Source organism: Cricetulus griseus (assembly GCF_003668045.3).
Source record: "Cricetulus griseus strain 17A/GY chromosome 1 unlocalized genomic scaffold, alternate assembly CriGri-PICRH-1.0 chr1_1, whole genome shotgun sequence".
Taxonomy (NCBI): Eukaryota; Metazoa; Chordata; class Mammalia; order Rodentia; family Cricetidae; genus Cricetulus; species Cricetulus griseus.
Window position 1 is genome coordinate 190545598 of NW_023276807.1, and position 15180 is coordinate 190560777.

At 42.2% G+C, this 15180-nt stretch overlaps 1 protein-coding gene across 1 annotated transcript in view; it reads left to right on the forward strand.

Moving 5' to 3' along the window:
- Cacna2d3 (calcium voltage-gated channel auxiliary subunit alpha2delta 3) overlaps positions 1–15180 on the forward strand; it is an 804511-nt gene that overhangs the window by 527234 nt on the left and 262097 nt on the right. Inside the window, exon 13 of the mRNA XM_027389601.2 lies at positions 8591–8724. Within this exon, the coding sequence (XP_027245402.1) occupies positions 8591–8724 (134 nt within the window). The remainder of the gene's footprint in view (positions 1–8590; positions 8725–15180) is intronic.

Sequence of the window (15180 nt, forward strand, 5' to 3'; positions counted from 1 at the left end):
AAATTCATATTCATAAAAATTCAAAAAAATCATATTCAAAAAACTAGACTAACTAGAAAGGCCTGTTACTTCCATTCCTGGTCTTTGCCCCATGCATTGTTTCTGATACACTGATGGAATTGGGAATAAATTGAATTTATAAATAAAAAAATCTATAAGTGATTAAGCACCTATAAATTAGTATTGAACTACTGTTCTGCAGTAGTTGGTACTGATGGACTTAGGTGGTCTTCCCTTTTACTGGCCTTGTAAGCTTTAATTCATCAATACGGTAGTGTTTGGATATTAGTGGAAGAAAGATGTGATGAAAGTTTTATAGGTCTCAGCTGCAGTTTTGATGACTTAAGAAAAACTTAACTTTATTCTGAGCAACCAAAGTTGTTTCTCTGCAAAAAAAGAAAGAAAGACAGAAAAGAAAAGAAAAGAAGAAAAGAAGAAAAGAAAAAGAATGTTCTGGGAAAAGAAGGGAGTGACTCAGAACCTTAAGTGGGAAGAAGGTCAAGTCTCAGGAAAGAGCAGGGAAGATGTATTTTTGCTTTCCTTTTCCTTTGTGGGGTTTCTTTACATGTCTACATCATTTCTCTCTGAGGATAAATCTTTGCTGCTTTGGATATGTGTGGTGTTTGAAATGGTCTTCCTGTACTGCCCCACCCATTGCACAACATATAGTATGCAGGAGACATGCTAGGTCTGGTAGCCTCTCCCCTGGACACTGACCAGCAAATCTAAACTCTTAACTTGCAACCTCTCTTCCCAGAAAAGATTATGCCACCCAGCCTGGGTCACTCCATCAGACTTGTGCAGAGGTAAGCCCACAGAGGGAAAATATGGGTCGGCAGTTCTTAGAGCTAGGCAAACAAGCCTGCTCCCATAGTGTTTTCTCTTGACTTTGCCTACCATTTGCCGCTTCTATTTGGAATGGTCCTTTAAGCAAATCTTCATTCCCTCACCTTTAAGAATGAAGGGCAGTGTGGGAGAGAATTAATGTTTCCTTGGATCTCTGAAGAAGCAAGTAGTACAATTATTTTTGTTTATAGGTTGGCTTGCCTCATGAAAGTGTCTGTCATCCTGCTCATCTCAGGGTCACATGTTTGGCTTCATTTCAGGAGCAGGTGCAGTGGAATGGAGGAGGCATGGGATTAGGGAATTGAGTAAAACCCAGACTCCCTTTGACAGCCGAGGCCCCTCTGTACATCTTAGAACTTGGTTGACATCTGAATAGAGAGTAAGTTATGCTTCCCAGTTCCCTCCTTTCTGTGGCCATGGCAAAAAAATTCCTTTCTTTTGTTTTTAAAACATTTTATTTTTATCCCTGCCACACCAGATTGCAATTTTCCCCATCAGCTAGTAGGCCCTAAGTCATAGGTGACTGCTTTTACTGTCTGTGTCCAGCTGATGAAAATTCTTCAAATTGGAACCTTGTCTTAATCAACTAATACTGTATCATAATTTCATTTTAGTTGTCATTTATAAGAATCTTTGAAATATTTTTGCAAGACTATTTAGTCAAGCCAGGACCTAGCTCTAGAATTGGTTTAGCCTATAAAGTTTATAGGTTCAAAAAATCCATAGAAGTAAGCATAGCTGTTAGTGGGATAGGCCTTGGGAGCCACTAAAAACCCCTTGTTCCTGCTGGACGCCTGTCTCACCACAACCAATGTCTCTCAATAGTTTCACCTTTGTGATTCAACTTTCCTGCTGATGGGGTTTGGTGAACAGAATGTCACTGTCTGCCTCTCTTCAAAGTCACACTCACCATGACAGTGTTAGGTTCCGCTCATCTGCGCCCATGTAAACACTGGCTTCATGTTGCGTCAGTCATGAGGTTTTTATCCACGTAACTTCAGCAAGCAAGTATTCATCTATGGTCATTAATTAAATCTTTGTTTATGGTCTTGGATTGTTACATGATGGAGGCAGCATAGCATTTTCATCTCAAGTGACATGGGGTCCGAATCCCCACCCACCCCTGTTACATGTTTTTCCCCTGACTCAACCAAGTTCTTCAGTGAAATGAACTGTCAGCATCCAGGACTTGTGCAGACCAGGGAAAGGCCAAAGTGAAGCCTGCTGACAGGTTGAACTGCCTGACCACAGAGTGACCCTGAAGGAGGGAGGATAGTGAGGGCCATTATGCCATCCCTGGATCCCTGGTGTTCAAGAACCTACTGTCTAGGCCGAAAAATCTTCCTTAGAAGTCTGGTAGCCATGGAAACAGTTCATATCCAGTGGGCCTCAGATACTTTCCACTGGAAACGCATGCCTGGGGGGGACATTCATGGGCTTTAGTTCTCTGCCTCCTTTACCAGGCTGGCAAAATCCAGGGAGACTTGGAGCATATTGGTTTGTTTCATTTTATCCCTAAGTAGGGCCTGCCCTAAGGGAACCAGTCCTAATGAAGCAAAGCAGCATGCCATTTTAAAGACATTAAAACAATCCCTGCCACTGGAGACAGGCTTGGGCAGTTTAAATGCTGAATTCACACCATTGCATAAACAAGCGAACTGGGACAGCAGCAAAGATGGTAGGCAAGTTCAGATATCCCATAAAGAGGCGATAACCTTCTCTAATGTGCAGCGTGCCAACATTTGAAATGAGCGCTAGCTGATTCCCCTTCGCAAACCAGAGTTAATGGAGTGTTTCCCAGCTGTGCAAACAAAGGCTTTGCTCGGTGCTGGAGTTCTCAACCTATCAGTCATCATGTGCTCCAAAGGAAACGCCTTGTGTGTCTCTCCCAGTTGTGTGTTTAGCTTATCCCTTTTGAGGGGTTAGAGGTTGTTCTGTCCTTGTTTGAAATGGAACTGGTAGCCTAAGCCCTCCTTGGAGGTCCAGCCCCTGAACTTTTCCAAGAAATAATTCTTAATCTCACTATCCCTTTCTAATTGCTACAAAACCCCAAAGGTGCTTCATATTTCTGAAGCCATCAGAATGGCTGTGGCTGTGGGTAGGGGAAAATGCATAGTTAAACCATTTTGGTTTTTCAATATAAGCAATGTAAAAAGAGCAGCTAGGCAGATAGCTGCACATAGTCACTCCTGTAAGCGACCAAGGATGTGAGGATTTGCATGCCATGGAGACAAAGATCACCATGTTACTATTGTTAATAGCAATTAAGGACAACTGACTGCTTTCTGCATCAGGTAGGACACACCACATTCACAAAACACTGTATAAGCCCTCATAGAGTCACCAAGAGGTGTATGTTATAATTATCTTTATTTATAAAGCGAGAACCCCTAACATGGGCTCTCTGTTTTCAGCCTGTCATACTTACGAGGTTGGAGAATCTTTGGAAATATATGAGGGAGCTAGACCCATGTTGCATGACTTCCAGCGGAGACACAAAGAAAAGTCTTTTCAGCTGAATTAGGGAGATATTACTGACCAAAGAAATTATTCTACCCACATCCATTTAATGACCCAAAAAGCTTATTACTTAAAGGAGCATTTTGAGTCAGAGAATTGCATCATTGAAAACTACTCCCCACTCCTAGCTCAACATACACGCGCACACACACACACACACACACACACACACACACACACACACACACACACACACACACACAACATGGGTTGTGTGAAAAACTGCACCACTGGAGTCCTAACCTCCAGTCAGTCTTCCACTCCCTGTATATTCTAGCACTCCCCAAGACCACATACATGTTGGAGACAAGAGGAATCCATGATGAGCATCCAAATGACGGTCTGATGGCCCTCCTCACTCCTTTAAGGAGGGAATGCTAACAGACTTATCACTATTGTCATTGCTCTGGCTATGGCTGTATTGTTCTTCTTATGTCATGGTCACAGCTGTAAGCCCAGGTCTTGTGTAGGTCACCACAGCAACTCTGTTTCATGATGGTAAAGATCTTGTCACACATGGGGAAATGGCTCCATCACAAGAACATGCCACAACAATGGCAGAACCAGAACCTGGCCATGTGAAGTAACCAGCAGTGTATGTTCACAAAGGCATACCCTAGGGGCTCTGGTATCTGATGTCGCTGTAAAGCACAATATGTGTTCTTTGTCTATGGCAAGGCAGCTCGAAAAGCAAAAGATTTTGAAAACATGTTGAAGCCAGGGCAAAATCACAGGGGTACAAAGTATTGGGTTGCATAAGGTTTATCACACTGAGCCATTGTAACCCAGAGTTCACAGAAGGAATGCTACAAGGGAACAAGGCAAATAAATTGATGTTATATAGAAAAATGAGCAGACCATTTGTAATAGGTGGCTAATTTCAGCATTAATTACTCAGTAATTACTGAATGATTGCTGATTCTGTTTTCTTACATGATATATGAAGTTCAAAAAGGCACATTAAAGACAAGGATAAACATGCAAGAGCTAGAATTCACTAGGAAGAAAAAAGAAGGGGGCAGTAAGGAAGGTAGCCAGCTCAGAGAATACAGAAGGGAACTAAGGGAAACGTGTGTCTATGGTTTCAGCCACCAAAGATCTCAACCCTTAGCTACTTCCTACTATCCATCATTTGCTAACTATACCATACATTTGTTAGCTAAAACTTATAGAAAAACATTTAAAAGTAAGAAAAGACTCTTTCAGAAAGGTTTCAGGTTCTAATGGACTAGGACCAAATGTATATAAGCTTTGCAACACACACACACACACACACACATACACACACACACACACACACACACACACACACACACACACACACACGTATATATGCATATATATATGTATATATATTGTATGTATGTATGCATGCACATATATGCATACACCCATATATAATAATTTCAGCTTTTCTTACCTTTTAAAGACTTGTATCTCTGCTTATCATATGGGGCTATAACTTAGAACCCTGCCTTGGGATTGTATGATGGTACTAAATTATTGCCAGGAAGCTTATGTATTTGCTCATTTTTGTCCCCAGAACCTTTACCAGCTATAACACACAATTGGCCCACTAGAGGCACCCTGGGGGAAGAGTTATGAGGAGCCCATGGTCCTTTCTATTTTGGTAAGAGAGTGCCTTCTAGGTTAAGAATAAAGGCCTTGGTGTCCAATCAACCTGGATTCAAACTGGCCTGGGCCAACTTCTTGCGCTTCTCTTTGCCCCTTCTGTAATGAGTGCCTGAGGTAGGCTGTCATGGGTCCTGAGGCAGAGAGCAACATGAGTCCCAGAAGATTCTAGTGAAGGCTTCTTTAAGGTTCCCAATCTGGGAAAGCAGTTCCCAACCAGACAAGCACTAGCTCTTCTAATGTCACTGCACTAACACTCCAGTGACAGCTAACATAGTAAGGAATCAAGCCAGAGTCTGGCACCAGACTAGACTCAGTATTCTCAAGACACCAAAGCAAAATGCATAGAGAGAAAGTGAGTTCGATGAGTCAGTCAGTCGGGGAGAGACTCCTCCCACCAACCCATCACTGATAAAATGGACCCACATAGAAAACTAGGTGATAGTGTCCAGAGCAGAAAGTGAAAAGGTTCTTAGCAGGCTGGGGGTGAGGGTCAGGGCCAGTTCAGCATAGGAGAACAGGAGAAAGGTGAAGTGAAAGCCAGCAACAGCATGTGAGGTTTTCCAGGAAAGTGGGGGCAATGGAGAAAAGCTCTTGGAGGTCAGGGTAAGGCATTTAGATTTCATTCTAAGTCCACGTGGAAGCTGTTATAGTGCTTTAGCTAGACAGATGAAAGTATACTTTATACTTTCAGATGATCCTTAATTCTAAATGAGGGGAGGGGGCCATGGGGAGGCTCTGGTTGCACTTTTACTTATATGCCATGGAACCTTGGAGTGGGGCTAAAGTGCTCAAGAAGGAACATTAATCTTGAGTGTGTTTTAGAGACTGGACCAGAAAACATGCTGCTGAGTTAGATATGGGACCAGGGATGGAGCTGGGAGTGATGGTGGGGGTCTAGGGTGTTTCTTCTGCTTTGGATCTAACCAGTCTGGGTGTTGTTGCTAAGACGGGAAAGGCTAACAGATTAGAGGAAGGGGGTTGGAGAGGAAAGCCAAGAGTTGGCTTTTTGGATTTTATCCTGGATTCCCAAGTTCATCCATGAGAGCTATCGGGTAAAAGGCTGACTGCAGGTCTGAGGCTCTGAAAAGTGAGCTTGTTGTAACGATTGGACTTTGACTGTGATAAACAAGGCCAAGTAGCAGTCATTTCTCAGCTCAATCCTTTCCAAGTGTGATTGACACCTTTCCAATATCACTCTTTAACCTGATGAGCTGTGTCCTTCATCTTCTATCACATATCCATCTCCTTTTTTCTCTTGGCCATGTTTTGGAAAACCTAAATCGGAGAGCTTCCAATGTTGGCTTTGAGGATTAGACGTGAAAATAGAGGCAATCAAGGAGCTCTTCTAAGACTGACTGTCTTCACAGGAACAAATCCACAGTGAAAATGCTCATCCAAGGGTCCACATCCAGATCCTGAACCAGAAAACCGACTAACACAGTGATGCCCTCCTTAGCTTGTACGATGTGCAAGGTTCTCTACCCAGAACCCAAGGTCTAGCTACTAGCAGAGATAGTAAATAGTTTCTTTCTTCTTCTAAAGTGACTTACAGTTTCATGGCATGGACAGATGACTCCTGTTGGGTAAGGCATGTTCCTTGTCCTCCAGCAGTCCCTTATAAAGCATTTCTTGCTAGCCATGCCACTCAGCTGGACCACCTAGGAGACATATACCAATGGGTCTCCCTAAGCGGGGTGTGGGTCAGACCTCCAAGAGAACTCACAGGTCCTGTTCTGGGATCTCCTGCTTTAACACGCACCCCCACTCCTCCTCTGGGGCCCTGTTTGCCTGAATAGTCATGGCCACAAGGGTGGGGCAGCTAGGAGTGATAATGCATGCTAATTAGCACTGTGCAGAGTTGTCATCAGGAAACCAGAAGCCACATGGTCCCAACCTGTTTGTAACTGGCACACCAAATTCGAACCAGCTGGCCTTTGTTTGGAAATGTTCTTGGAGGGTCCAGCCCATCCCGGACAGTGGAAGGGCTGGTATTTCCTTACTGTATGCTTGGTTCAGACACAAGGAAAGTCTATAATTGTTATACAAGTGCTGCAACATTTCTGATTTTAGAGTCCCTTTAAGCCATCTCTGACTTATTTTATGAGTAGGAATTGATCCTTAGTGACAAGAAGCAGCAGCATGAATCTGTATCTATACTGTGTCCCCACCTTTAAGTTCTTCTGTAATCACCTGCTTTAGGACAAGATCTCAACTCTTTGCTATGCTTTGCTGGGCCTATGTCTTTGGGTCATTTCTGCTCTCTGTCAAACTCTTAAATTGGGGCCATTCTGAGCTATTTTCCCTTCCCAGAAGGGGCCCGATTCTCTGTAATCTAGATGCTTCCCTTGTATTCTCTGCTTTGCCAGACACACTCCTCAATCGCCTGTCCCGCACTAATCCCCTCCCTTATCCCTCAGTGTTCAACTCCAGAGACCCTGGCTCAGTGTAGCCAGGCTTGATTGGCTGCCCCTATAATGTCTTAGCTTAATGGTGACTGTGCTATTTTGTAGTTCTTTTCTCCTATCTTCATGGCCCAAGCCTGTTCATTCTGCTAAGACAGCTTTCCATATAGACTTGAACAAATGGCTTCCTCTGAGTGAGCCAGGCCTGTGCCCAGTGTTCTCTTTCTTTTTAAACCTCCTATCTGGAAGCAAAGCCTACCAGACTCCAAGTTGAAGTGCCCTGAACTCAAGATCAAACAGGCAACATTACCTACAGAACGACTTCGTGGTTAGAACATTTTCTGTTGGGTAGAAACCAGGCATGTCAGTCTGACAGTGACATTAAAGTAGGATCTGAAATTCCAGCCTCCATCATACGTGGGGTAAAATACTATGGAAGTAATGAGTACAAAACAAGAGACATGTAAAGAACAATCAAAACCAAGAAACCCACAGCCTGTGATCTTTTCTATAATTTCCACTCAATGCTGGTGGAGCATGGGCAAAACACAAGTCTTTAGTCCACTTCAGTCATATTATCATTATACAATAATAATCCTCCCATAATATTATTAAAAATAAATGAGTCATCCCAGCTCAGCATCCAGGAAGCTGAAGCAGGAAAATTGCTACAAGTTCAAAGCCAGTCAGAGTGACATGACCATACCAAACCTGTCTCAAAAAGAAAACAAAGCAAAGAAAAGAAAAAGGGGGTTATCAAACTTTGTGGCACTTTTTTTTAGTACATTAGTAATTAGTAATTACTGTTATTCAAATTATGATGTTGGGATCTGTTTTAATCTTGTGATTTGTAGTTTTCTCCTTGGAAATATGTTCACTAATGTGGGAAAAACAGGATTGCCTGGAGTGAGAACTCTGATTTCTTTGTAACATACAAGGTGTGTGTGTGTGTGGTGGGGGGTAGCCTTCAACAGTCAGCAACAAGTGTTTCTGTGTGGGTTAATTTAATTTAAATTTATTCCTTTTGGTGACCATACTCTGTCAGTGAAGATACAGCTCACTTCAAGAGGGAGGGATGAGATCCAACACTTCAGAATGATGAAGAAGGCAATTTGGGCTCTGGCCAACGTGTGTTCCCTAATGCATGCTCTCCTGTGTGTTTCTAAGCCCTGCCCTCCTTTTGGCAGGATTTTTCACCCAGATCTCCACCTTGGCTGATGTGCAGGAAAATGTCATGGAATACCTCCATGTGCTCAGCCGACCCAAAGTCATTGACCAGGAGCATGATGTAGTGTGGACTGAAGCATACATCGACAGCACCGTGAGTCTGCAGGGCCCTTTGGGGAGAGGCTGGGTTTTCCCTTGTGTTTCAGTGCAAGGTTTTTTAGAGACAAGCCATTCATTCTCCATCAGTAATGGGCTTTAGTAACACTGTCCCAAATTGTAGGTTCAGTTGATATTGTTCACCTCAGTGAGCAAAGTCATGCTGGAAAATGACCACAGAAATGACCTGCATTCTGAAAGTATCAGACAGTCTCCCTTTTGGTTTGTCACTTTCCCATGTCCCACTTGGCTATGTGTGAGTCCCAGTAATGGATCATTGGGTCTCGGTAAAAAGCTCACTGTGTTAACAAATGAGGGCCACCACTGAGGATGCAATTACGTTTTCCTCCCATAGACAAGCAAAAAATATGATTATGTGGGATTCTATAAGCAAGGCTATGTGAACTTTGATCATGGGATCCTGAAAAGTTGGATTCCAGTTTGTGCTCAAAAGGAGGGGCTTTGCCAGTCATCCAGTAATCATTCTCCAGCTGTGTTTTTTTTTTTTTTTTTTATAATTTCAGGGTGATTTTTCATAGTGATAACCAGTCTGATGGGAGTGGTGGGTTTCATTTATTGATTGTAAATGTTCTTTTGGGACTTTAACACTGTCAGTTTTGTTGGGATTCACATCACATTAATCATGGCAACACAGACACAGCTGTGTTCTGTAGTGGTCTCCATGGCTGCCTTGGGCATACTTTCCTCTCTCTGGGAGCTCCTGTTCTTGTTCTTGCCTTATTTCTGGCAGCTTCAAGCACACACAGGACAATAACAACACATGAGAACCAAACTGGGGACACCCTGACACATCCAGGCCATGATAGCTCACCCCCCACCCCCAGCCTTCAAGGACACAGTGGGTCCTTGAAGACATAGATAGAACCATAGAACTCCTGGTTCAGAAGGATGACTAATCACAGGAAGTTATGTGGAGATGAGTAGTGAGGGCTGGGAAGCACTTTCCAGTTGCTGGTGACAGTGTGATCTTTTGTCAGTGTGGGAGTCGGATCCCAGTTCGGTTCTAAACTGTAGTAACCAAACAGCTAGGCTGCCATATTTAAGTTGACACCATGTTTATAACAATGGCAACTGGCAAGGGCCACAACAGCCGTAGTGCCATCTCTTCTTCCTTGTGGTTAAGTGAGGCTGAAAAACCAATAGCAAAGAAGAAGTGTGTGTCTAGCTGGTGCTGAAGTTCAAACTACTCTGCAGTGTCATGCAAACTCTAGAAATCCAGGTGGATTGGTTGTTTTAATTTCTCAATATAAAAATATAGCAACAGAATCTAAAGTTAAAGCATATGATGTTTCAGCTTGGAGAGATTAACAGAGCAGAGGTCAATAAAAGGGCTGACGACATATGGGAACTTAGTGTATGATCTAATCTTAGCAGAGCTAGGCCATAATTTTAAAAGACAAAGAACATTTTAAAAGTTGAGGGACTGACAAGTTAGCTTGCCAGGTAAAGGCTCTCAGCAAACCTGATAAGTTTGATCCTGTGGACATTCAAGGTAAAAAGAGAACTAATTATCATGGGTTACCCTTTGACCTCCATACTTAGCACCACGACATATAATGCCAGCCTCACTCACAAGCATAAACAAATAAATGATATACTAAAACATTTTGAAAAATTGAGGAGACTCTTCCAAAATTCCTATAGAAAGAGAAATTAGCAGAAAACATAAGCAAGTTTCAAAAATAACAAAATGGCTCTTAAGATGGAAAAATATACTCTTTTACCCATAGCAAAAAAAATGCAAAATAAACTGTGATGAGATACCATTTCACAACAGCAGAGTGATAGAAATTAGAAACTTAGCCAGGCACTCTGCTGATGAGGATGCCAGCAAGGGAGAACTTCCATAGCTCACTATGGAAATGTACAGTGGGGGATGGTCTCTATGGGGGAGAGGGTGCCCTTTGCCTCAGTAGTCATACTTGGAACCATGAAGATAATTCTCCATCAAGACAAAAGCATGTACAGATGTTTGTTCACTAGAACTGTGTGTAATTTCCAAATGTTGGTCTAACTCCCCAAACATTAAAGATTGATTGTGTGAGCCATAGACTATTGCAGTAAGAATGTGGGCAGTCTCTGCTTTTAGGCATAGAGTGTTTATGTAGTCATAGGATATATTGCTGAGGAAAGTGAGCAAAATGCAAGAGTGAGTCTTCTAGGTGGCCTGTTGTGTAAGACAGAAGGCTGCGTGAGACATTATGTAAGTGCAAACAGAAACGTGAAGTTAGGGAAATTAGAAGTCCATGGAACGGCTTACCTGTAATAAACGAGAAGACACAGACTGGGAAGGCAATGACACATCTCTTTTTGCATAGTTTTGATTTCTGTTTTGTTGTATATTTGCATAAGTGTATGGTGTGTGTGTGTGTGTGTGTGTGTGTGTGTGTGTGTGTGTGTGTGTGTGCAGACAGGTAAATGCATGCCACAGTGCACATGTGGAGGTGAGAGAACAATCTTTAATTTCAAGAGCAGTCCCGACCTTTCACCTTGTTTGAGTCATTTGTTCTTGCCACTGCATACTCCAGGCTAGCAAGCCTGTACAATTCCAGGGATTTTCTTGTTTCTGGTTACAGATATGCACTACTGAGTCTAGCTTTATGTGGTTTCTAGGAAACTGAACTCCTGTCTTTGTGCTTGCATAATAAGCACTGTACCTATCCTAGCTGTATCCTTAGCCTAGTTTTAACTTTAAACATTGTTATATTTAGTGGGCATACACGTATGTGTGTGTGTGGGGGAGGCATGGAGTACATATACCATACCGCATGAGTGGAGGTCAGAGGACAACTTGCAGATTTTTGGTTCATTCCTTATACCATGTGGCTCCTGGTGCCTTTGTCTCTTGAGCCATCTGGCCAGCTCAAATTTAAAACAAAAAATCAAACTAAACCAAAACAACACAAACTTAACTCTTATTACATTTATTTATTTGTGTGTGTGTGTGTGTGTGTGTGTGTGTGTGTGTGTGTAGTTTTGACTTTTGAAAGCATGTATTCTGTGTATTCAAACATTAAAATAGTAACAATAAGAATGGAAGAAAAATGAGGTGCCAACAAGTTTAAAAGAAAACAATTTTATTTTAAATAGCAAATTTACCCAGAAATTAGGGAAAAGAAAACATAACTAACCTTTTGAATTAATTTTTTGACATAGTAGTAATATATATATTAAATTTTGAATAAAATGCTTAGTAATTGCTTTCAAACTAAAAATACTACAAGTAAATTTAAACTTTCTTAGCATCACTTGTAGTGATAAGCAATTCTTAGTATATGTTGGGAGGATGTTGGAAGTGAACACATCGAAATTGTTCAAAACAAGGCAGGTGCCTATGGGTTAGACTGGACCAAAAGCTTCAGAATACAGTTCCTGCTATGTTCCCTGAGAGAGCCTAGACTCAGAAGTATTAGCACAGCAATGAATTTATCCAAGAGCCAGAGCCTCTCCCAGGAACAAGAACTAGGATTCCTTGGGAAAGTTATTCATTCTAGGACTGGGGTAGTTATAGTTCCTTTCTTTTCTGAATAAAGAAAACATGAAATATTTTATACCAGAAAATAAAGAAATACTAAAAAAAAAGCATGACCATATTAAAAACATGTAGTTTACATTAAGAATCTCTTGTTCATCTCCTGGGACAGGTTGAACTCAGAACAACGTATACAATAGTGATAGAATATGGCTTGCTGAGTAAAACAGCAATCCATGTATTTTTACTGATAGTGAACAAATAATGAACAGATAAACTATGTGGGAAAGGGATTATAATCCATAATACCATGCCAAGTTGTAAGGGATGGGTAATGGAGCTAGAGAGTCACAATTCTGCAGCCCCAGTAGTTGATGGTCACCAAACTCATTTAGAGCCAACATCATCAATGGATTGGAAATTGAGGGCAAAAGTTTGATGATGAGAAGGACATTTTTATTGTCTCAAAGTGCTTCTACAGGGATTATTTTTAATTAATTGTGAGGAAAAAAATAGTACCTGAACAGTAGGATACTATGTCTGCTCACTAGTACACGGTGTAGTGGGAGTGTCCCAACAACATCTTGAGTATTTCTGTAAAATTAGCATCACCAACGAGAGGTAGAGGATGTGGGGCTCATGTCGATTTTTCTGGCTGGAATTATAACCTGTAGCTCATGGAGATCACATTGCCACTCAAGGCTTTTCTACATACATAACCCCTGACGGCAGAAGAAAGGAGGGTGGCCTACAGCTTACCTGGGAAAGTAGTTGCATAAGGATTACCTCTGATGTTTTATGCTCCATGTGGAATTAATATTCTGTGCCCCAACAGCCATGGCTCATTACTAAGTAAGCTCCATATGGCAAGATGAGAGAGCTGACACATCCCACCTTCTCACGAACTGTCTGCTGCACACAAAACCTGGAACCCAGGATTTGGTCAGACAGCTCAGCAAGGTTTCCCGGCTTCCCTGTCATCTGCTGTTACAAATTTCCAAATCCACTAAATAACTAAGCTCCTGAGGAACCTTCTCACCTTGGAGATGTAGAGAGGCCTCTTGGTCCATTGCTTATGTTGCTGAGTGTTTACAAGCTCTGTGGGTGAGGCAGGAGTTGCTGTGACCCCATCAAGTGCCTTTGACTGAGAACCACAGTCTTCAAACTAGTTATCTAGGCCTAGATCCTGCAACTCAAGCACTAACACAAACGAACACTCAAACCAAACAACCCCGTCATTTATACATTGGGACCAATATTGGATTTTCATTCTGGATTCATGGAATCTGAGTTCTAAGATGATCCTACCTGTTTTTGGGATCCCGTAAGTGTGCTGCTGGACTTCAGCATACTTTGATTTCCTAACTGCCAGTAGTGATTGACCCTTATTGACTCAAGAAACATGTCTGAAGTCAGTGACACCCACCTCTGGGTATGCCTGGGAAGGCAGTTCCAACACCGATTAGTATTGTCAAATGTATTGATGACTTCAAAATACCTGATATTCTATCCTAACCCATCCATCCAGAAAAATCCAGTGTTAGCACCGACCTTATGTAACTCAGTTTGCAACAATGAGCCCTTGCTACCGTGACAGGCAGTCAATCGCTTCTTGATATGTGTTAACTCTGGTGGAGTTGTTGACTTAAAACCCTTCAAAGTATTTACATATGCATAAAATCTATCTTAGGTCTTGAGCTAAGAACTCTGAATGTGGAGTTAAAATGGTAGTCCTGGTGTCATACGCACACACATATAGTCCATATTAGCTCTGCCACCTAGCCAGGTACCCCTATAAGATGGAAATGAAACCTGCCCTCCAGGGTTGGCTCTAAGGATGGGACTGTTACCTCTCTTCTCCCCTGTTCTGACTTCCCTCACTTCCTGACTTCTCTTCATCCATCCTTCTTTCTTCCACAGCTCAGCATCATCCACATAGCTGTGTTAGTTCCCCGTGGCCAGGTAACAAAGAGCCATGCATTTAACTGCTGTAAACAGTACAGAGCATGGTCTTGAGGTTCCTACAGGTGACCATCTACTCTGGAGCACACACAAGGCTGCGGTTAACTGTAGCTGTGCTTTAGCACTTATCTACAGCTCAGACTTCTTTTCCAGAATGAGTTGGATGGTCAAGTTTTAGACAGAATTTCATTGCTTGCAGTTGTAAGCATTTTCTTGCCACCTACAGACCACGTTCAGAGGCTACCTGCAATTCCTTATCACATTGTTCCTATAGTCACACAAACTTACTTCTAGACCAGTACAATTTATCACCCTGTACTCAACCTCCCCTTAATGGTTTAACTCATTAGGTTAAGCTCAGCAGGCTAAACTCCCTTTCATGAATTCAAAGTCAATTTTTTGGTTATTTGATTATGGGAGTGGTATCCTTTCCTGCCCATTCTTAAGGGCAAGGGATTTTATAGGGATGTACTTGTTGGGGGCAGAAGTCCTGGGACCTGGTTTAGAATATCATTTGCCTCAGCAGCTTCTCTGGCTCTGTACTCTGGTTTGAGAAGGGATGATAATGCCAGTAGAAAATCAAGCCATGCCTTATTGTACCAACTCTCAGACCAGAGAGGCTGTGTCCGTTCTTCTGCCAAGTTTGAGTTTTCCATGAACTTCCGGCAGCATGGTTGTTTTCATTATGCTGTGGTGTGAAAAGTGTTTTTTCACTCATTTGGAAGTAGAAAACCCATGACCCTAGAGGTGTCTATCATTTCCACCCAGTCCCCAGGAAGTTGGCATTGTTAATTGTCTAGTAAAACTGAACACTTGATCTTCTTTCTCCCAAGTTGCCTGGTTTAGCTGGTAAAATGACAGGAATTCCTGCCTGCTTGACTCACTAGGTATTGTAACTAAACACCCAGCATTAACAGATATAGTTACATAATCGCCAATAGTTGACAGAGCAATTCACACTAACCTGTGAGTGTAGCTCTGCTTTTTTACTCATTACAT